General features: G+C 44.9%; 1 protein-coding gene across 1 annotated transcript in view; it reads left to right on the plus strand.

The window, feature by feature from the left end:
* The window catches only part of LOC126542262 (arylsulfatase B-like), a 41,380-nt gene extending 22,057 nt beyond the window's left edge, over positions 1-19,323 (plus strand). Inside the window, exons 5-10 of the mRNA XM_055077129.2 lie at positions 7,124-7,234; positions 7,912-8,037; positions 9,309-9,435; positions 15,896-16,189; positions 17,084-17,520; positions 18,635-19,323. Of these exons, the coding sequence (XP_054933104.1) occupies positions 7,124-7,234; positions 7,912-8,037; positions 9,309-9,435; positions 15,896-16,189; positions 17,084-17,520; positions 18,635-18,772 (1,233 nt within the window). The 3' untranslated portion in view covers positions 18,773-19,323. The remainder of the gene's footprint in view (positions 1-7,123; positions 7,235-7,911; positions 8,038-9,308; positions 9,436-15,895; positions 16,190-17,083; positions 17,521-18,634) is intronic.
* The last annotated feature ends 5,308 nt before the right edge of the window (positions 19,324-24,631 follow it).

Below are 24,631 nucleotides of genomic sequence, written 5' to 3' on the forward strand. Positions count from 1 at the left end.
AGAATTGTTGTGAAGGCAGGTTTGCTCGGTTTCAGAATAAATGCCGTTCCACCAGCCCAAGCGGACGTCTCGGTTTGCTCCTTTGCCAAACGTCATAGTGCACCTTCGTTTATCTTGTGCTGCTTTGTTTGCAACTTGGAGAGTGCTCTTGAAGAGAGTATTTGTAGCGCGATTAAAGAAGAGATATGAAGGCGCGAATGCGATCCCATAGATGAGATGAATATATATATATATATATATATATATATATATATATATATATATATATATATAGAAAACTATCAGTCATAGCTCTCGTAGTATAGCCCTCTGGGCCGTTTCCTTTTTTTTTTCGAAAGTAGTCCTATTAGGGTTATTATAATTACACGAAGGTACTTCGCCCTCATCAGCAGCAGTCCTTGGTATAGTTATTCTGGCGGCTAGCTTCCCACGCTATGCGTGCCGCCATCGCACCTGGTTAAGCTTTTCCTAGACGCTAGAGCTATGCGTTGTCCGCGCAACCTTGAGCGATCGGAAAGCACGTTTCCCCCTCTTGGCCGGCGGAGAAGGGATGCTTCGTTCCGGCCGCGAAGCTCTCCACATCTCTGTAAGGTGCCTTGTGGATGTCTCGCGCTGAAGATGCCCTCTCGGTGAGCGCATATTTCACCCCTCATCTTTTAAGAGGTCCAATACATACGAGCATTTGTCTAGCAAACCAGATTTTTTTTCAAGGGAATTTTCCACGTCTCAGTAATTTCTCTCGTCGTATTCGAGTGCTGATTGCCGTGTTATAGTTTGTTAACGAAGCTTTCCCTCGAGTCTAAATATTTTAAGGCAGTTTTCCTAGCCTCTAAAGCCGCTCGAGTTCGCTCTTCTCCTTGAGCGGCCATTTTTCCTAGAAAGTATGCCTTCCAACTACTCGGAATCAGCAAAAACCGACTATCGCGGACAACATGAGTCTCTTTCCACGTAAGTGTGAGGCTCAGAGGAGGAGCTGTGGCGCTTGAAAGTAGCCTGGGGCCTGACGAACCAACCGACTGAGCTATCTTTCCGGGCAACATCGAAGGGTCACGAGTTCAAATCACCTGTTATGTTCCGTTTTTTTTTTTTTTTTTTTTTTTTCCGCCCCTTTTTATTTCTTTTTTTTTTCTTTCTTTTAATGTCTTTTCCTTTATTTTATCACTGTACGGGAACCCTCCTTAAAAAAAAAAAAAAATATATATATATATATATCTTCAAATATGTAAGGCCTCACATGTGCAGGTCATAAATACGAGGTTCTCTAGCCGAGTGCCATCCATGCGGTATAACCGAGCTCAGATTGGTCCACCTTGACTGACCAAGTAGGGCACCACTGTAGGTTAAATGAGGCGTACAACTCCTGCGGGACCCGCCGTGGTTGCTCAGTGGCTATGGTGTTAGACTGCTGAGCACGAGGTCGCGGGATCGGACCCCGACCACGGCGGCCGCATTTCGATGGGGGCGAAATGCGAAAACACCCGTGTACTTAGAATTAAGTGCACGTTAAAGAACCCCAGGTGGTCGAAATTTTCGGAGTCCTCCACTACGGCGTGCATAATCAGAAAGTGGTTTTGTCACGTAAAACCCCATAAATTAATTTTTAATTTAACTCCTACGGGGACGGTAGAGTATCCGTCTCCAGTGCAAGAGGACCGTGATTCAAATCCCGGTGCCGCGCTATTCTCCACCGGAAAATACAAAAAAAAAAAAACCGTGTGTTGAGAAAATTGCACAAACAGGCCTGGAGTGCGGCCTGATCCCGGTGACCAGAACCGGTAACGCACTCTCTCACCAGAGCAGGATTGGCCACCCTGGTGCAGTACTTGGCCACAACCTCCTATATGAATACAACAATCGAACCCCGGCCCTCAGTCCCCAGCAGCCGCGAAGCAACTGACCACGGCGGCGGTCAGATCTGTGACGCTGCAGAGGGTGCTAAGAATACCTGGCTCCGGACAGGCCGCCATTGGAATCTGAACCTGGCAACGTTTAACGTTAGAACGCTATCTAGTGAGGCGAGTCTAGCAGTGTTATTGGAGGAATTAGAGGGTAGTAAATGGGATATAATAGGACTCAGTGAGGTTAGGAGGACAAAAGAAGCATATACAGTGCTAAAAAGCGGGCATGTACTGTGTTACCGGGGCTTAGCGGAGAGACGAGAACTAGGAGTCGGATTCCTGATTAATAAGGAAATAGCTGGTAACATACAGGAATTCTATAGCATTAACGAGAGGGTGGCATGTCTTGTTGTGAAACTTAATAAGAGGTGCAAAATGAAGGTTGTACAGGTCTACGCTCCTACATCTAGTCATGATGACCAGGAAGTCGAAAGCTTTTATGAAGACGTAGAATCGGCGATGGGTAAAGTCAAAACAAAATACACTATACTGATGGGCGACTTCAATGCCAGGGTAGGCAAGAAGCAGGCTGGAGACAAGTCAGTGGGGGAATATGGCATAGGCTCTAGGAATAGCAGAGGAGAATTATTAGTAGAGTTTGCAGAACAGAATAATATGCGTATAATGAATACCTTTTTCCGCAAGCGGGTTAGCCGAAAGTGGACGTGGAGGAGCCCGAATGGTGAGACTAGAAACGAAATCGACTTCATACTCTGCGCGAACCCTGGCATCATTCAAGATGTAGACGTGCTCGGCAAGGTACGCTGCAGTGACCACAGGATGGTAAGAACTCGAATTAGCCTAGACTTGAGGAGGGAACGAAAGAAACTGGTACACAAGAAGCCAATCAATGAGTTAGCGGTAAGAGGGAAACTAGAGGAATTCCGGATCAAACTACAGAACAGGTATTCGGCTTTAACTCAGGAAGAGGACCTTAGTGTTGAAGCAATGAACGACAATCTCATGGGCATCATCAAGGAGTGCGCAATAGAAGTCGGTGGTAACGCCGTTAGGCAGGAAACCAGTAAGCTATCGCAGGAGACGAAAGATCTGATCAAGAAACGCCAATGTATGAAAGCCTCTAATCCTACAGCTAGAATAGAACTGGCAGAACTTTCTAAGTTAATCAACAAGCGTAAGACAGCGGACATCAGGAACTATAATATGGATAGAATTGAACAGGCTCTCAGGAAAGGAGGAAGCCTAAAAACAGTGAAGAAGAAACTAGGAATAGGCAAGAATCAGATGTGTGCGTTAAGAGACAAAGCCGGCAATATCGTTACTAATATGGACGAGATAGTTCAAGTGGCTGAGGAGTTCTATAGAGATTTATACAGTACCAGTGGCACCCACGACGATAGTGGAAGAGAGAATAGCCTAGAGGAATTCGAAATCCCACAGGTAACGCCAGAAGAAGTAAAGAAAGCCTTAGGAGCTATGCAAAGGGGGAAGGCAGCTGGGGAGGATCAGGTAACAGCAGATTTGTTGAAGGATGGTGGTCAGATTGTTCTAGAGAAACTGGCCACCCTGTATACGCAATGCCTCATAACCTCGAGCGTACCGGAATCTTGGAAGAACGCTAACATAATCCTAATCCATAAGAAAGGGGACGCCAAAGACTTGAAAAATTATAGACCGATCAGCTTACTGTCCGTTGCCTACAAAGTATTTACTAAGGTAATCGCAAATAGAATCAGGAACACCTTAGACTTCTGTCAACCAAAGGACCAGGCAGGATTCCGTAAAGGCTACTCAACAATAGACCATATTCACACTATCAATCAAGTGATAGAGAAATGTGCAGAATATAACCAACCCTTATATATAGCTTTCATTGATTACGAGAAAGCGTTTGATTCAGTCGAAACCTCAGCAGTCATGGAGGCATTACGGAATCAGGGTGTAGATGAGCCATATGTAAAAATACTGGAAGATATCTATAGCGGCTCCACAGCCACCGTAGTCCTCCACAAAGAAAGCAACAAAATCCCTATAAAGAAAGGCGTCAGACAGGGAGATACGATATCTCCAATGCTATTCACAGCATGTTTACAGGAGGTATTCAGAGGCCTGGAGTGGGAAGAATTGGGGATAAAAGTTGATGGAGAATACCTTAGCAACTTGCGATTCGCTGATGATATTGCCTTGCTTAGTAACTCAGGAGACCAATTACAATGCATGCTCACTGACCTGGAGAGACAAAGCAGAAGGGTGGGTCTGAAAATTAATCTGCAGAAAACTAAAGTACTGTTTAACAGTCTCGGAAGAGAACAGCAGTTTACGATAGGTAGCGAAACACTGGAAGTGGTAAGGGAATACATCTACTTAGGGCAGGTAGTGACCACGGATCCGGATCATGAGACTGAAATAACCAGAAGAATAAGAATGGGTTGGGGTGCGTTTGGCAGGCATTCTCAAATCATGAACAGTAGGTTGCCACTATCCCTCAAAAGGAAAGTGTACAACAGCTGTGTGTTACCAGTACTCACATATGGGGCAGAAACCTGGAGGCTTACGAAAAGGGTTCTGCTGAAATTGAGAACGACGCAACGAGCTATGGAAAGAAGAATGATGGGTGTAACGTTAAGGGATAAGAAAAGAGCAGATTGGGTGAGGCAACAAACGCGGGTAAACGACATCTTAGTTGAAATCAAGAAAAAGAAATGGGCATGGGCCGGACATGTAATGAGAAGGGAAGATAACCGATGGTCACTAAGAGCTACGGACTGGATTCCAAGAGAAGGGAAGCGTAGCAGGGGGCGGCAGAAAGTTAGGTGGGCAGATGACATTAAGACGTTTGCAGGGACAACATGGCCACAATTAGTACATGACCGGGGCAGTTGGAGAAGTATGGGAGAGGCCTTTGCCCTGCAGTGGGCGTAACTAGGCTGATGATGATGATGATGATGATGAAGGCATCCGTATCATGTATATTCGCGCAGAAGACACTCGGTTTTCATAAGAAGTTTACCATTAAAGGGGTGATTAGGCATTGGATAGCCTCACAGGGTGCCACGACGCTCCCGTAGTCAACAAATTGCGAACTGTCTATTTTCATTTGTTTTTGCCCCCAATCGATTCCTGTCCAAAGGAAAACGGTTCGCAATAATACCACACAATACTCACGCAAACTTTTCCACAGCTCCAAATGTTCCACACGTTTTTCTGGAAACTGGAAAAATGCTAACATTTTTGCATTCGAAGGCATTTGAACCTATGCGAACCGAGTCAGAAAGATATGACCCGGCTGAACACGTTATAGCTTTCACTCCGGAGCTGAACGTGAACTAAACAGAAAAACATGACCGTGAACCCGAACCGATCCCCCCAAGATTTCGCCTCTGTACTCTGCAGGAAACACTGGAGTGTTCATTATTCGTGAACATTGACAAGGTCTAGCCTTCGACAACGAGGCACTGGAAACAATGAAAGTTCTGATATGAGTCCTTGTTCTGCGCATAAATAACTTTACCAGAGGCCAAAGTTGGGGCATCAAGATGTTTTCCTTCCCTTTCGTAATTCTGCAGTCTATATTCTCATTTTTAATGAAGTATTCTCGTTAGTCTGGTTTCAGGATCCATCGTGGATCGTGTATTTTTTCGTTATTCGCATATTCATTAACACTGAACATTAACAACAAGCATACAGAAAACGAAGCGCTGAGCTTTAAGGGAACCTCATGTGAAAATGTTTCAGGTAGCTTGGAATCCAGTGGCAAAGAAAATAGAACATATAAACGAAGTTCGATTTTAAGCACTAACGCAAATAAAACAGAAGCGTTACCTTAAGCGTTATACATAACAATTGAATATAACTGCAGAGCACAACCAAATATAAACATAGTCTGTCGATACCAAAATTAAAAGGGATAGTACAGGCCCAAGGTAATATGAAACAAATTGCCCTGCATTTGCTGCTCATTGTCTGTGTGCTTGGAAAGATTTAGTCAGTGTTTGAGCTATGAAACTGGCGCCACTAGTTCTGCTGTCAGGCTGCATGAACAGAGTAGGTTAGAGCCTGCCAAATGTTTCGGCTCCATGACCCGCCGGACTAAACATGCCTGGTCGGGAAAAACTCAGCCAGGTTTCAGCTTGCACTGCCATCTACCAGAGTATGCGGCATATATCCCAAACGCTTCTTCAGTCTTGCATTGCGCTTCAAAGAATTGTGTGCTTGCATGTTTATTTTCAACAATTGCTTGGGAGTCGTTTAGGTGAACAGCTGTTGCAAACCGCATTAAAGTGCCCAAAGGCTCTTCATGACAGCAAAACAGTCAGCGTACAGGAAGGGAAAGTACGTATTATAGCGCATATATTATATAAAATGATTTGCACGTATAAGAATTAGCTTGCGTTAAGGAAACACCACTAGTATCGCAAAATTAACGAGATAAAAAAAATTAAGCAAGCACAATATCGTTTCATACCACGACTAAGCAAAGAAATACATTAGGCTTATAAAAGGCACAATACCACAAAATTGTACGACTGTATAACATTAGTGAGAATCCATCCACAAGTTCCCACGTCCAGGTTTGAATAAAAAAACACTTCTCGTGGAACATATTTTGACTTCGTTTCACTAATATAGTCCCTATTTATCGCTTCGGGCATGTGTTCAAACAGTATTCGACAGTTGTTTCGGAGATATTACGAATTCTTTCGCCATTGTGCTTCAGAGTGTAACGTTCACAGTTCGTGTTGAATCCGCCTATTTATGAAACACCCTCGCTAACTCATGTCTAGACAGGCAGACTCGTGCCTCCTGTTTTCATTCAGCTAGTCCGCTAATTAGTCTGTTCTCAGCGCCGACGCTACGGCTACGTGTAATTAAAGATTGTAATATCATCAGGCCGCTCCACACCTCGTTCTGACCTCTAGCGCGCAAGTATCACGGAATAAGAAAGAGGAAAAAAAATAAGAGGACCGTGGACCTTATGATACTTTATACATTCATCTACAGTCACCTTGAGCATCGAGAACAATCAACCGTCTTCTAAAATACATATCTTTCTTTACTCGTCTGCAGATAGAATACAATTTACATACATATGCTGTAACTAAGAATGAGCAGAAATTAGTTTATTGATAAAATATCCATTGCAATTGTGTTGCAAAGAGTATCGAACCGTTGGTAAAAATGCAGCTGCAAAGCTGACTGCAGTCTTTCATAACGCTCTTCTTTCAGTACCAGTTGTACAGCACGTTCATATTTTTTGTGTGCAGTGGGCTCTTGGCTACTACAACACGAGCCTAACTCCGACTTGCCGGGGCTTCGACAGCTTCTACGGCTATTACAGCGGAGAAGAAAACTACTACACCCACAGCGTAACATACGTACGTGACCTTCCGAATGTTGCACGTAACCGAGCCGGGTATATTAAGGCGAAGCTTTCGTTGCGAACTCTCCCGTACTCACCGGGGCTGGGTGATGCTTTCTTGCCCATTAGCTCATACGCAGGACGCAACTATCACTTGTTACAACCATCACAGGTTCCTGGCTTGCTTGTGTTGTTTTCTGCAAGATTACGCCGTGGTAAAGCAAATGATGCCTTAGTATCTTCGTTACAACGAATATACGTCGTCAAGCGCACAATTCTTTCAGTAAAGTAAGCAAGCTTAGGGTTTGCGATTTCGATTGGCTGGTGTTTCGCCGAGTAAAGTTAACTTTACCGCAACGTTTCAGTGCCTTCTGGATCGGCGCGCCGACACTGTATACAGAGTCATAGCTGAAGGGCCCAATCCCGGATACCGTACAATGCACACCACCTGGGTCGCATGGTGCGAAGTCTCCTTGTCTTCACTGGCAGGCAGTTAATACCTACGGTGGAAAACGTTGCGCAGAAGATAGCCAGTTGCATGCCATTTATTTACCCGTTTCGCGAAAACTTGGCTTCTCATATTCCAGCAGGTGGGTTGGACCTGCATATTTATTTCGTGTTGAATACAGGTCATACCTGAGTACTCGACAAACTGTGTAGAAATTGTAGTGCCATCTGCATTTTTTTGTCTAGAAAAACCACACCGGTCAGGATTTCTGGCTCAACATGGATCCTTTATGGTCTGCATACGGCTCCTATTCTACGACGCTGTACACGCAAAGAGCAAAACATCTCATCCGCAGCCGAAATAAGTCAAAGGTAAGCGTATGTAGATTAGATTTAGCTGGGGGATCAAATGGAGTGGTTGAAAAAGCTTGCTTCCGGTTACTGCATTTGATTGATATGTCGGCTACGGCTCAATGGGTGCCAGTAATGCGTTGAAAAAAAATGCTGATGGCCATAAGTAAGAAATGAACCACCTATTAGAGGACCTAATTGGTCATACTTAGGCGCGAAGCATAAAAAAAGTTGTGCAGTCATGTGACGTTCATACGACACAAGAAATCGGAGTAAGCTAATAAAACAACCTTAGGTTTCTTGTGAAACCATAACTAAATACTGGGTAATTGTACGAAATGTTCAAATGTCAACGGGTAAGGCAACAACCTCCGAGAAAAGCCATTTCGTTACCTCGTTGCGTGTGCATGTCAGTCGTGCCCCGTATGCTAGCGCTTGTTCTAACACGGACAGTGAGTGATATTTCTCATGCCAAGGAATTATTATATTTCACTGTAATGCTGAAGAAACTCTGCAGATGACTGAAGGGTTACGAGACGGGGACAACCTCAGGACGCAGACAGGAACGTCGAGAAATCCGCCAGTCTACCTGACAGATAGCGATTTCCGTTTCTTATCCCAACCACAAGAAAACTGACAAAGCGAAATATTTTCATTTGAAGTTTTTCATCCCCGCAACATGGGTTTGTACGTGTAGTTGTACATATACGAAGTAAGTTTCTAGTTGTTCGATGTGTCCTCGAGTGGCTATATTTGTCTTCATACAGCATCATGAGCGACAAATAGTGCTTTCTTTAGTTGTTTTAATGCTGTGGTGCTTAGCTTCCTTTGGTCCTCATGTTCGCCTGCTAATTGATCGCCAAACGCAAATTGTTCACCAAATTACAGACGCATAAATGTTTTAATTGAAAAGAAAGATTGTAAAACAAGGAATGGTTGCTGCAGCAAATGTTTCAACAAGGGTACTTGCCTTCTTGAGAGCAGTAACTAAAGACAAGTCCCTATGCCGAAACGCTGTATTTCCAGCTATATTTCTTTTTCTACAACTGTTTATTACTTGAAGCCTCCATCGTCTGGTGAACTTCTGCTTTGTGTGACATTGGGCCGCAAAACACCATATTCACCATAATTTGCTTTGTGTGAATCACGTGGAACATGCAACTCCTAATTCATCTTGCAATCAACTAAGGACTATCTGGTTGCATACACCTGAGACGTGCTATAATTTCCCGCCATTGATTGTCCGATGCACTCTCCCATATTGCGTGCCGTTTCTGTTTTCCCATTCCCAGCCACTTTTTCTGCTGCTGAGTCACCAGTCACCGCACGGAGCAGGAGAGCCTGAGCCATTTCAGGCACCGCAGGAAAATGTTGACAAGTTTCCTTACATTGGAGAAAGGAATAGAACAATATACGCAGGTAAGAGATTGAATTTTGCAATGAGAAATTAAGCAACGAATCGGCTGGAGCTGAGAATATGCACACCGTAATTACCGTGGTCAGCCGAATGCACTCGTCCCTTCTAGACTGCATGCGCAATCTGCAACAGGAGTTTCATTTTTAAGTGTTCGAAAAGGCAAATCATCGAATCAAACTGAATACGCACATTCTAGAAAAAAATGAAATTTGAATATCGAATTACACACATAACTTTTTCAATTTCTGAACAAAGTAAAATATAAAGTGCTTTAAAATGGAAAACTGAGCTAGTTGGTAAGCGTCCGTGGGGAAGTTTCTGCAGTGCTCAAAGTTGAACGATGCAGAAGTCCAGTACACAAGACAATATATTGTGTGGAATGAGGATTGTGAAACTAGCTTACTTACGTTATTGGATACCTGTAATACCATTAACACCTATATTTCAGGTCGTCTAAGGACCTGTAAATGATAAATAACTGAAAGGGGATCGTGTATCGTGCCCCACGACAATGAGAGTAATAAAACAAAGCAAGAGGAATGCATTATGATAGCACGAGGAATGCATTATAGTGCTGGGATAATTGAAGTAGCACAAAGATGGTGGGACTAGCCAAATAAATTGCTTTGGTAATACCTAGACAGCAAATTCGCTGGCTTTCTAAGACGAAGAGTGTTAATTTAACTACTGGGAGTTATTCTACACTAGTGATCTCGTCCATATGTTCTCTAAGGAACTTGCACATCTGCGCAGCAACCGCATTTCGCATCTTGCAGAGTTGTTCAGAAGAATATCTACTTGCTTTGTCCTTTCTCGCTGTAGACTGCCAATATTATCCATCACAGCATAGGGGTATAGTATAGTATCATACCTGCGTACTTTCCCAAATTTCTCGTAAAGTTAACAGATTTCAGCTCTTTCTACAATTTTGCGAATATTGTGTCAAATTTTACGGGTAGTTTTCTTCGTGGGAAGGTTTCGCTCATCGGTATGTGAAGCCATATTTCGAAATCTTCTGATCCTGAGGGCACCGGAGTGACACCTGCTTCGACCAAGGTTATTCAGACAAGTTTACACAGCAGGTAAAATCAGCAGCAACAAAGTCACTGCAGCATTGATACTTAAGCTCAAAGAAACTGGTTGTGTGTCATGAGTCTGTGGTCTCCCACATTCGTTGCTGCTTATGTGCTGCGTCATAAAGTAAATTGTCGTTAATAAAGTGTGTTTGTATCCGTCAAAAGATATCTGCTCATGGCAAAAAGAAATTGTAATGTCCTTCCCTCGTGGGGTGCTGGGGGGTAAGGGAGCTCTGAGGTTGGCAGGTATAGTAGTATGTTTATAATATTGATAACGTCCTCGACCTACGTTGAACGTAAGAAGAGATGTAGACCGTTATTCGTCGCTATGTTTCTGCACGTAGGAGCTTATGACAACGTTGCTCATACATGGCGCCATACTTGATGCTATTGAATCGGTTGACCTTGGTTGTAGAGTGTACTGTGGAACCCGCAGATACTTGCACATGGCGTCTTTCTTCTTAAGACCAATAGCGGTCAGACCTCTTTATATACACCTCGCACACCATGGTGTTCCTCAAGGTGATATCTTGTGCCCCACACTATTCAACCTTGTTCTTCACCATCTCGTGGAACGCTTACTAAGTGAAGCGCATACTAAATGCCAATGTACGCCGTTGACATCTGCATGCGGACGTGAGGTGTAACACGGCCTCAGGTACGCGCGCGATACTTCAAACAGCCAAGTCGTCAATATCGGCGTATCTTAGCCAAAAGACCTCTGAATTCCAGATGTGAAAGGTGCGTTTGTTTCGTTTACGCTGCAGCCAAGTACGTCGTACACCATAACTGTCAATGAGCAAAACCTTTGTTATAGCAGGACCATCATTGTTACCTTTGTTATGGGCCATCATTGATCGAGACCTCAGCTGGAGTCCCCATTTGGCCTGCCGGAAGAAATCCAAGCGGCCATTTCTACCTTTTCAAATTCTTTAGAGAAAAAACGTGAGGTACGTCAGTACATGTGATGTCAAAACTCTACAGGACGCTGTTTCTCAGATATGCGAGATACAGATTAATTGTAGTGACCAATACTGTTAGAAGTAACATTCGCACAATCGAGGGCATTCAAGTGCAGGTACTTAGAATTTTTCTTGGAATGCCACGCCACACATACACAGTGGAAATAATTGCGATAGCCAATGATTGCCCAGTAGCAGCCCATATGATATTAGAAGTGCTCAGAGCAAACATCAGGCACATTGGCCACGCCCCTTCCTACCACCTCGCCTATCTGCCAGAAGACCGGTCCAGTACGTCCTTTTTCCAGGATATATCGGTGCACCATGACTCCAATGGTAGAGTTTATACGCCTGACAAGAGACTGTTGCCACCTGCTTCGTGCTTGGCTCGGCCCCATGTGCGAGTCTTGTATCCAGGAATTCAAACGAAAGCAGGATTTTCGTCGACAGCACTCAAGCAGTTATCTCGGCTCATGCTGCATGTCACACAAAACGACCATATTCAGAAGGACCATCTTCAGATTCACTCTGGTGGTCTGACAACTGTGGGCGGATCTGCAGGAGCTGGGATCTTCCCACCAAAGCGGTGACCATTAGGCTTAAAACCTCTCGCCGGACTGTGTCTCCTGCTAAGGAGGTTATCGCACTTCGCATGATTCGTGAAGAGCTATGACGAAAATTGAGCATAGTTACCGATTTCAAGGCATCTCTGCATGGCCTGCTATCCGCTCTAGGTTGTAAGCCACAAAGCTAAGTACTGCTGCAAATAAGATAGCTACGTCACCAAATAGCACAGAAAAGACATGACATCACTTCAGTGGGTTCAAGCAGTTTCGGCATTGTGGGCAACCAACATGCCAAAGAAACTGCTAGGAGGGCTCATGAAGATGCCGTGAAGGAACCCATCCCGCTGTAGAGAACCGCTGCAGTAACAAAACGTCGCATACTCGCAGGTGATGTCACACGATCCATGTATAACATGCCAGGTTTGCGGCATAGTCGTTTCGAGGCATCTGTTCTCTGCCAATTGCGACTTGGAGTATCTTTTACGACTGCACTTGCTTGCCGTTTCGGAATCGCTGAGAGTGCTGCATGTGGCAGTTGCAGCACTGAGGAAACCATGGAATATGCCCTCTTATTTACCGTGCTACAACTCTTATTTACCGCACCGCTTGCAAGCGCACGACTGCAAAACTTGGCTGAGATGTTCACAACGGCGTATGCTATCCGCCAACTGTCTTTTCACCAAGCCCGAGGGCCCTTTTAAGTCAAGCGTGTCAAGTTTGTTTTGCCCTTGAAGCAGGACATACGCCGTGCCACACTCAGTCTCATTGTTGAACTGCAGGTGCCCGTCTGACCCTCAGGGTACTCTGATCATGGCGCGCATGACCATTCAAGTCAGTTCCGTGCTTATGCGGAATCGGTGACACTGAAAGTGAAGCAGGACTTTCACCGGATGTTAGTTGAAGTTGACCCTTTTGCCAAGAAGTCCTTCAGCGATGGAAAGCATTCAGCATGCGATGATGCATGGCACACTACCTAAAGCTTGGCGGACGGAAACTTCTTACAGCTTCCTGACGTGGTATGTACTAAACAGTCCGTTCCTTGAGAATATTCCTGAGGACCAATACCACGTCGCCGAGTACCAGGCACTACCGGACGAGTATATCGTACATCGATAACCTCTTCGCCAGTTTCTGTAGGAAAGTGAGCGCCGTGGCACGGTGGTTGACATGTAGGTATTTTCGTTATTTCCACTCGGCTTGTTGGCTGAAGCTGACCACTTTTGGAAGATCATGACAGGAGAAGTTGTACGGAGTGAGAGCATTGCAGGATTGGTCACAGCCAATTGAGCGTTCGGGTCTGAATCGTCAGTGTTTCTTGACTGCGCCGTATTCAAACACGGCGCTGGCTCGCCTGCAGGCGAAAAAGCCTCGGGGGTGTTTCATCACTGAAGAGCACCTCTGTATTCTGCGAGAAAATTCAGCAACGACGTAGTTTGGAGATGATTTGAAGAGGAACACCACGATCAAGAACTTGAAGTGAACGCACTGATATTTTCACAGTAACTCCAACCTTGTTCGGACAGAGGGCACAGCAAAGCGCTCCAATCTAGTGTCCCTGTATATGCTCCCCAAGAACGCTACTCCGCTCCACCGAGCGAGACATCGTCGAGCTAAAGCTCTTCGGCGCTCCTCTGCTGTCTCCGCACGCCCGCTGGGACCACTGAACCGTAAACGCGCTCAGCTATATATAACTCTCTAATAACTGAAATTGAAGTAGAGTTGAAGGTTTAACCATCCTTGTGGCTACGCGAAGCCATGAACAGCTTGGATTTTTCCAAGTGTTCTGCATATGAGTCCCTTGTACACTTCGCAGCACCATTGACGTGTTTAATGACAGGTACAACGATGTGCGGCCACAGGAAGAACAGAAATAATTACTTGTGAACAACCATGATGCGGCGTTCACTTGCTTACAGAGAGTGGTGAATGCATTATGGATGTATAAAGGGTTACTGAATCGACTATCTATATCTGTATTTATATAGATATAGATATAGATATCGATATATATATATATATATATATATATATATATATATATATGAATTGGTTGCCAAATATTGTTTATTTCTTTCACAATTGCGAAGATTCTGACATCCGTAGTTCCCGTTTTTTTCTTTTGAGGCTCCCATAATCCAAAGGCTTGTATGGGCATGTGTACATGCGCAGTCTAGCTGACGTAACGTGGATCAAGTTAGAAGAACATTGATTGCAATTCACGTTTGCCGAAAAATGATGCACGTGTTTGTGCTGGACAAGTTGGGCAGCAGATTTAGATATGGGAAATGGGGTCAATAAAGAACCGACCTTTCAGCCGATATCGCGTTCACTGCAGAAGTCTTCCGCACTGGAATCTGGAGAGTTTCCATGCTATCGGTTGCGCTGTTGTAAGGACAAGATGTTTGTATGGGCAGTAGTCGAGATACCATCCACGACAAGAGCTGAATCACCGGAAGATGGCAAGGCAGCTGGCGTTTGTAATCTCAGCCATGAGCTCGAGTTACGGCCACAAGTGGCAGGACATGGGAGGGGGTGATGTGTGTACTTTTATTGTATGTGAAGCAATAAACAATGCAATGGTCTACTGAAGTCAACATATACAACCGTAAGCGGACATTTATTTCATGGCATCGTGAGAATGGTGCTATATTGCTGTAGTATTCTGGCGTTAGATGGCGACTTTAGGAAGACGGGGGTAGCTTCTCAGCGCAGTCTTCACAACCCTTTGCTTGATTTCAAGTATGCTTCATTTTTCCACGGTGTGAAATTGAATAGCGAAGAATTTCGCCACCGAATTGGAGTGCGTGTTTCTCGAAACTGCGACGAAGCAGATTTTTGCTGGTAACCTGATGGTACGTCATTACTGTTCGTCTTCAATTTTCCTACTGCGCCCTGAACATTAAAGTGAATAATTAAAACAAATTACCGATGATTACGATACTCCCTAATGCGAAATTTGTGCGCCGCTCTATACATGTCTCCATTTCGCGATATATTGGCTGGCGCGGACAATCTGTCTCGTGTGGCACGTTGCAAACGGAGCGAAATGTGGCGCACCTGCCTCGCTAACCGCAAGATCGAGAGAGGCAGCGCGTGGGTGACGCGTGGGCGCGATTCACAGCAGCTGCCATAGACCGACTTACGCTCATGCAGCACTTTGTTTTCATATACGGTGTCAGTGGACGCGCTCGCTGCGTGCCTTATCGGTGTCGTCATCAGTAAAGACTACGCGTGCTACACTGGCGGCATCTCGTTGCCATCGTAACCGCAGAACATGTCTTGCGTGGTACTACGCTTTTCTTACGCTTTCGCCATACGCTCCTCCTCCGCATTACGCCTTATGGTACCGCTGCACATTCCTCCTCCGCTTTCTTCCTCGCACTCTCTTCTCTATCGCAGTCTTCCGTCGCTGTACCCAGGCATGCGCATGTTCAACGCAGAAACGGGTGCCTAAGAGCCGCGCTCCAACATGGCTAGTAAAACATGGTTAATTACTTAACAGTACGTTTATTTGTCATGCTAGTAATGTCCGCCTCTTCAAGCAACACAGTTGATGCGCGATGATTCAGTTATCTGCTACAACTTCAATTTCTTTATTAAATCGTGCAGGTACTATAATATATTGTACTCACCTGAAGAGCGTCATGACTTCCGTGTGTTTATTTCATGTTCTCGATACGCACGCCGTTGAATGCCACGACTTTAAGGGAGCTGCTGGTTTGCGAGAAGCAGTGTCTGTGAGCTTCTTGTCTAGCACTCCTGCACAGTTCTATATCTATACGACACGTGCAACACGTCTGAGCACAGCGACATGTTTAATGTAGCTGCGATTAAGTGATTATTTTATCACGTTTACAGGCATGGTTGACGCACTAGACCAGTCCGTCGGCGAAGTGGTCAAGGCTCTGAGCGACGCTCGCATGCTGCAAAACACCATCATCATCTTCTGTAGCGACAACGGCGGACAACCCTGGGGGGCGCACACAACCCGCAGCATCAACTGGCCGCTCCGCGGGTCCAAAGGCACGGTCTGGGAAGGAGGCACCAGAGTTCCCGCTTTTGTCTGGAGTCCTCTCTTGTTCCGCTCTCGAAGAGTGTCCCATCAGCTTATGCACATCACGGACTGGCTGCCTACGTTATATTCAGTTGGAGGTTGGTTCGCTATACTTGTCCTATGGTATATTGCTTAGAAGATCGAAGGAATATAATGGGCTAATTAAATGTTTCACGTGTTCAATGAGGACAATGGCTATTGAAGAAGTATGGGAAGTAGAAGTGCAAATGATTTTATCTCTACAAAGAGATTATTTTCGTGCTCTTCATAAGTTTACATAGAGAAAGAAAGTTGCAGTTTGAAAAGCCGCATGTCTGAAGCAAGCTTATGCTCCCTCTCTTCTTACAACAAATGAAACACTTGACTGCACCAACAACTAACGACGCCTCACTTCAACCTGTTTTCAACTGACTTCAATTAGCGATAACTTTCTTGGGCTACAAAAGTACACAACTCAAGCTATCAACAACCCAATAGGGTTTTTGCCAGATGGAGTGCAGAAGGGTTCTACTTTGCAAAAATTATTTCAAACCAACTAGCCCAACCACTTACTATTCTAACCCAATAAGGGCTACGAGTAGAAAAACAAACGCAATTTACATAGGAGAGCATCAGTTTTCGTTCTGTTATTTTTTGTTCAGGATGCACAATCGCCAATAATGCGAGTTAATAATAAGCACGTTCTTCCTGCTTCTCATTTACATGTGCTCTCGTTATATTGCACAAGTGTTTTATTTGTTACCTTGCTTGTTTCAGTGTCGATTTGTGTTAGCGTGTGCAATCCGAAGCATAAAAAATGGTACTTTTGCTGAAACCATCTCTTCGCGAGTAGTGGCGGAAGAGTTAACAAGCACAATGCCGGATGCATTAAGCACAATTCCCTCATTATCATGAACGCTAAAGCAGCTTAACAAGAGATGCTTATTTGTGCTGTGGGCTCGTCATGTAACGCTCTTACTGACCCCTTTTTGCATTGCGGCGCGCGTTTTTAGGAGGCGACGTACAGACGCTTGGCAAGCTCGACGGCTACGATATGTGGCAGCACCTGTGCTACGGACTGGGCTCACCTCGAGTAGAGATGCTTTATAACATCGACTACAGGTTCTTGAACTCCGCGGCGTTGCGACTGTGGCGCTACAAGTTAGTACTAGATGGCACAGGGTTCATGAGCGAGCGGTACCCGAGACCTGGCGGAAGCCGCCCCAGCCGCGACCTCGACAAATTGCTCGACCAGTCAACGGCAGCCAAAGTTCTGCGTGGCTTTTACAAAAGAGACCGGCTCAGATTTCCTAAATATTGGCGGGAAAGCGCAACATTGAACTGTCGTGTGTCACCATGGGATCACTTCCACCACAAGGACTCCGTCCACCTTTTCGATATCGTCACGGATCCGTGCGAGCTGAACAATGTGGCCAGCTCGTACCCCGAGGTCAGTATCGACAGTTCGGTCGCTTAAGTCGCAAACAAAGGTCTTAAATATGCCAAGACTGATGCTTCATCGGAAAGAAATGAGCCTTAAATGTTTCTTGGGCCATAGCGGGGAATAGTGCTTAAATCTCTTGACTTTGTTGCTTACAATTTTCGAAGGCCAGCAGCACCGCCAGCCAGTATAAGCAGAGGGTATAGCGTACTTCCAAGCATGAGAATTTCTACATTTCGAATGTCTGCTAGCAAAGCCTGCTATGTTCATGTTTTGTGTGGTAATATCATAATTTTCGTTCATTACAGAGTACAGCGGGCATTGAACTTGTCTAGAATGATAAAGCGGCCAGCTACGGACTGCGTCAGCGTCGCCTAGCGGTAGCGCTTGAATACAACATCTATTGGTTACGAGCGCATGAACCTCGCATGCGGCACGACCATGCGAGGACTTATTGTGGTGTCGGCCTGCACTTTCTTCGCGAGCAATGACCACCGAATAATGCACTTGACCACACTGAATGACTGATTCACATTGCCTAATCTCCTTTCTTCGAAATGCACCGCTGTCTCGCGCGTTGAAATATTATACATGTGACGCCTCTTCAGTTTTACTTCACAGGAATTCATATTTCCCAAGTCAAACGAGCAGGAGCAACTATTCCCTAGTAGTAACACTTTATCTTTCATGCCAATGCACGGAATAACTGATGTCAGATGAATAATGAATTCGCTGCGATTCTTACGATACTTTGGGAGTTTGCTCTTGAGAAAAGATTAGAAGACAGCAAGGAATAATTCAAATACAGGAAGGCTTAAACCGACTGCTTGCCTGTATACTGTATACTGATGTGCATGCCTGAAGTCTTTGTTTTGATTTTAGTTCTGAATTATTCCTTTCGATATGAAAAAAAAATTGAGTCCACATTTACGTGGTAAATATGTATCTAATGTGTCCAAGGGTGCTATTTATTTTTGTCAGCATTGATGAGTGTTTCGTGTTGGCTGCACTGCAGACTTTGCAGATTCATGTACCCCATCTAAGTGCTAGCATCTTTTCAACCATCGATATCTTGGGCTGATGGAAGAGCAACATACGTTAATTATGCCTCTCATGCCTGCAGATCGTGGCAATCATGAAGAAGCGCATTGACGCCTACCAAGCTATGGCGATGCCAGTGCAGTTTGAAGAGAAGGATCCCGCAGGCTTTCCTGAGAACCACAATGGAACTTGGGCCCCATGGGCAGGGACGACGTGCTAATATTTATTCCTTTTTATGGGTACTGGCTATTCGACCGGACGCGTAGCCAGTTTTCGTGTGATGGTGGGACATTTCCAGAGAACACGACTGACAGGCATCATGTCCCGAGAAATTGCCTGTGATGGCGCCTGTTTAGCGACGTATAATTTCGCGTTTGTACTAAGCGCTTATTCGCCTTCGTAGATAAAAGGCTACCATCAAGCCTGTTTTTACGATTCTCTTTAGCTAGATTCTTGGACAGCGGGAGGCATTCTGTAGCGATGACTGTTTCCAAGCGATAATATTTATATATATTCTAACACGCGTGCGTCGGTACGTGCCAGATATTTATGCTAAGACGACGCAACGACCGTTACAAATAGGACAGGTAATTTTAAAACGCAACAAGGACTGCCTCTTTGAGACGATTGTTTGGTGGAAATGATTGTTTCTCAGAGAAATTAACTAGAATAAGAGATGAGAGAACTGCTAAATCGACACGAATGAAAACTTATTTATTTCAAGACCATGGCGCGCTGTACAAAGAGAATAAATTTTATTTTACGAAGATATATTCAGCATGTTTGTTGTTTCTGGATGTGGGCGCTTCGCCAATATATCGCACCAACTATAGCCACAATATGGCCGCAATTATGGCCGGCAAGACCGTGGAGGCTTTGCCCATTCAATCCAGAGTAGGGACGTCAGTTTGTCCGGGAAAAGTTTGAGTTTTTTGTTTTTGACGGGATAAATTGTGATACTATGAGGGGTTAAGAAACACGCGACGAGAAAGCTTGAACGAAATCGAAAGCTGTGGGAGTAGAAGATATCCACTTTCCTTGGGGTTCCAATTGCCATGAATTAACCCTTACCACGTTCTTCCTGAGTGCCCGAAGTACATCATAAGAAGAACGTTAACAAGAACAATAATTCGCACATCTCGCGTGCTAGGACAATCTGCGTATGCAAAGCTTTCGTGAGCCAGCAAGGCAGAATGGCGCATTACGACAAGAGGCACGCTGCAGACTTCAGTTACGAACGTGCCTTTCAGCAACCAAGGTTGACCATGGAGCCAATCCATCATAGGCAGCCACCATAGAGGAAATTGAGAAATAAGATGTGGTTTCGATGATGGTTCTACATAAACTCGGTAGTGCTTTGGCCACGAAGTCGTGTCGTGTTCTGCATACTTCAAATATAGCATTCCATGACGGTCACCTTTGACGCATGAACTAGGGGTGGGGGACAGTAGACCATACACACGAGCGCTTGTCTACCTCCTATCATGAAAGGCTACAAACTCTCCTCAACCAGTACCCCACTCATTTAAAAAGTAGAGCAAGTTCATAACACTTGCGGTTAACGAGCATTGTAGAAAACATTAATTTCTTGTCTTAAGGATGCACACCGATGCGAAATCAGTGCCATCCCCACGCATAGTTTTCTCCCTCGGAGCTGTACCTGTGTTGAGACGTTGTGCATCAATGCTGACATCGCAACCTCGATAATCTATATTCATGTATTTGCTTCGCACGCCAGTTACAGAAGACCTGCTTGAAGCAATTTCGGCAACCATGGACCAGGTTCGTCATTTCGCGATGTTTTCGCTGCGTGAGGTTTCCGCACTTACTGCCAAGCTGGGTTACTCGGTGAAGGTGCGGCTAGCTTACGCCGATACAATGTTTCACGTGGTTTCCTCGGGGTTATCCACTGCCCAGTGTAAGCTTTCGTAGTACTATATAAACCCTGCAAATATCCCGGCTGGTTTAGTGTTGTACAAGTGTTTTCCCCAGGGGTGTGTGGAGGAGCACACTTAGCCGCATGAAACTGGAATCTCGTCAAGTACGGTGGATTGCGGTGCATGCGTTGAGAATGCGCCGAAGTATACATTTGTCAAACCGGCCGGCACCATTACAATCGCCAATGTCCAGGAATTTTAGACATTGCCCCCTGCGGTTGTCTGTCGGCTTTCGAAGCAGGCACTAGCGTAAATAAATTGACAGCATTAAAAAAATGAAATTTCAATGACTGATCGCTATTTCACTACTTTTAGTTGTCGACGCTGAGGGAGTGTCTTTTCACTCATAAGCGTACTTACGACACTTAGTCGTAACGTGTTTATTGCGTTATAGCAGAATTATGGTCAGGATAAAAACACTGCTATTAAGCATCAGGAAAATTTCGAACAGTGCGGCAAATACGCACATTGTTAGAAGGACCTGTCCTCTCTACGCTGATAAATAGCAGGTGTTGAAGTTCAGGTGGCCTTTTGAAATATAAGTTTGTTATGCCGCACATTGAGTTACACTGTCGCATTCCGGTGAAGTTCGACAGATAGTCGCCGGAGCAGTGTCTAAAACTCCTGGGTACGGCCGCCGCGATGTCCGGACGTGGCTCCTCTGCATATATATCCAGACATGATTTTCTGAAGGTATATTGCGCGGGCTCAATTCCACCCAGCAACGAATAACTTTTTTGTCACAAATAGTAGCGGATACCCAGTAGTACATATTCATGGACCCAAGTTAGCACCAAAAAGGTTCATTCAAGAGCGGTACTTAGCCACTGGCCTAAGTTTGCGTCTAGGAGGTTCACTGAAGGGCCGCACATACCCAGTGGTACATACCCTGCGACCAAGCTTGGCATCAAGGAGGTTTGTGGCAGCCCCACTCGGGAGGTTAACCTCTCTACCTTTCCCTCTTCGTTCCTCTCTGTTTCCTGCTCGGGACGTGGGTGGGAAGCAGGGAGGGAGGACTAGCTCAGGGAGCATGAGAGGCACGCGAAAAGAAAACGAAGTAAGCTCTGGTACTGTGCGACCACAACGCAGGCACCGTCTTCTCCATTTCTCCTCGGACGTCATGCCCTGCCTCGGAAGCCTTGATTAAACGGGAGACGGTCTGACCGACGTCGTCGTCTCTACAGGTTCATTAAAGAGCGGTGGATACCTAGTGACCCAGGATGGTCCGACATTTGGTTTCGAACCAGTTTTTTTTTTAGCGGAGATGCACAGTGTTTTAATAGTTCACTAGACCATGGACTATCCAGTGATCCATGTTGACCGGAAAAGGATTCGAGGCCCACACAACGAAACAAACAAGCAAAAAGAAGACATCGGGAGGCGCATAATGTATTCGTTAAAGTTATGCGGATCCACAGCACACATTGAAATATATTGGAAGCAAAGCTTTCTAGGAGCAGTAAATGAAATGCTTTAAATTTGCCCATTTCATTCATTCATTTATTTCATTTCATTTATTAATACTGTTAGCCCATCTTTGGGCCGTTACAGGGTGGAAAATATTTGTTGCAATGCAGTAAATGCATTGGCAATCACAGTCTTGCAGACATGCAAATAAAAAATAAAGTTAGCGCACACAACCTGCGGTTCACAACAAAATACAAATGCGGTAGCAGAAGCACACACAGCAACATTCATATTTTCAAGTAGGTGAAATGTGCTAGAAACGAGCTGTCGTGGTTAATTTGGTAGGTCAAAGTAAAGGTGTATTGATTTTTCAAACAAACTGACAGAGTCTGTTTGCGTTATGTGCTGTGGCAACGAGTTCCATTCTTCAATTGTTCGTGGGAAGAATGAGTACTTGAATGTGTTGATCCGAGCTTGGAGGGTTGTAAGTTGTTCGTTGTGACTGCTTCTTAATGTTCGGGCCGAGCGCTTCGTTAAGTACAGTCCGGTGTTTATGTTAAAGAAGTTACCCCGCAAAAGATAGAGGAACTTAAGTCGAGCAACTCTTCGCCGCTCTAGCAGTTGGGGTAATTTAAGTTCTGACAACATCCCCGAGACTGAATCCGTGGACTTATATCTAGACAGAATAAATCTAGCCGCCCTTCTTTGCACTTTTTCAATCCTTGCTATCTGGTTTTTTGTGTAGGGGTCCCACACGATACAGCCATATTCCAAAGTTGGTCTCACAAGTGTCAAATAGGCGGTTAGTTTCACTGTAGTGGTTGCCTGCCCAAGTTTCCGGCGTAAAGTCCACATTTTTCTCTCGGCTGCACTACATAAGTTATGAATGTGCCTATCCCAATTTAAATTTTCATTTATTGTTATGCCTAGATACTTGAAGTAGCTTACTTTCTGTAATTTGTGTCCTTCAATTTCGTATTCAAATGGAAGAATATCTTTTATTTTGTTTGTTATTCTTATAAATGACGTTTTGTTATGATTTATTTTCATTTTCCATTTTGAGCACCAATCATGGATACTAGTTAATGCCGAGCTTAAGGTAATTTGATCTTCTTTGGATGTTATATGTGAGTAAAGCAGGCAATCGTCTGCGAATAACCGAACCTTAACACCTGAGGAAACTGTCTCTGCAATATCGTTGATATAACACAGAAATAAGACGGGACCGAGCACGGAGCCCTGGGGAACACCTGATGAAACACCCTGCGTCTTCTGTGTAAAGAAAGTTTGCGCACGTGCCTGTGCGCCCGCGCACTCATACTACGCAATGTGGCAAACGCAGCGGTCATTTCAAACAGCTAGTTGGCGCCGGCACGATAAGAGTATGCGTACTATTGTAGTCTAATAGTTAGAACGTCGGGATGCAGCACTGGTGATCGATGTTTGATCGCATAATTGGAAACCTAATTCAACGCATGAAGTCTGAGCTATTCGGTCAGACAACAGTGGCAGCCCCTGTGAAGAAAGTACGGGAGGGTTGCAAAGAAAGCTTCGCTCTAAAGGTTGAAAACACCTGTGAATTTTAGCATGCCTGAAAGAAGATAGAGTAAGAGTATCATTATGGTATTACTAGCAAAAGAGTATGCAAATTGAACGCAAAAGGGAAGCTCCTATAGCCTCACAGAAAGCTAAACATTATCATTACCTGTATCAGTCATAGGTCTGCTTTTCTTGACAGGTATTTCTCGGGTTGCACGCGTGCTGGCCATACCAATTAGTATCGCCTTGTTGGGACACAACGAATGCTTTCGTCATCGGAAACTCGTAGTGCAACGGTGAATGAGCAAAAACTTACATAAGATCTTCGACTATTGTAGGGACAAGGATTGATGTGCTTGTCTCGAAATATAGGCGGAGAGATAAATCATCGTTGGCAATGAAATGTGCTTCTGCTCAGTTGATGATATGTGACGTAGTTCGGCAGGGCTAGGCCAGAGCATTCGACATGAAGTGTTCTTGACGGCGTTCCCGTGCTGTTGAAGTCCTGTCTCAAAGTTATCAGTCTCGCATATACCCACACATGGTATGACGTATATACGACGTCTGGGAACTTGTCGTTGTTGAGGTGGACCGTCACGTCGACTGGCTCACGTCTGAGTTTCAGGGACGGCACGGGCACTGCCTGCGGGTACTTACGTAACACAATCAACTTGCAGAAATTTACTGCTTGGCCTGTAGTTAGCCTTCCATTATTAAAGCTAATAATCATAACACTGACTGCAGCCAATGCCGTATGTGTAAAAAAAAAAAAGACAGCATGTCGAATGCTGTTTCTATCAAAATTTGTGTAAATATTTCGAATGCCAACGTCCGTGACGCCAACGTAGAGCTCACTCACTCTTCAGCACACCATTTTTCGCAAAGGCGTCTCAGGGACTCATCAGTACATTCGCTTCTTTATTTCAACTCCCCACATATGTCACGTGCTCTGGCTTCACTCTGCCTGGTTTCAGAATTCGAACTTTGGGCTTGTTTACAACTTCGCGCGCGCTTCCGTTTGGCTTCTTATTCTTTTCAGCGATAAATTCGGCGCTTGACTACTTTAAGCCCCTCAATACTCAAAAGCAGAACACGATAGCATGGTGGTAGTGAGGAGGACACAAAGAGTTTCAGACTGGTGTCACTAGAGGGATATCTGACAATAGAGGTCAACGCGCACGATCAGTATGAAAATA

The sequence above is a fragment of the Dermacentor andersoni genome, chromosome 2 (genome assembly GCF_023375885.2).
Source record: "Dermacentor andersoni chromosome 2, qqDerAnde1_hic_scaffold, whole genome shotgun sequence".
NCBI lineage: Eukaryota > Metazoa > Arthropoda > Arachnida > Ixodida > Ixodidae > Dermacentor > Dermacentor andersoni.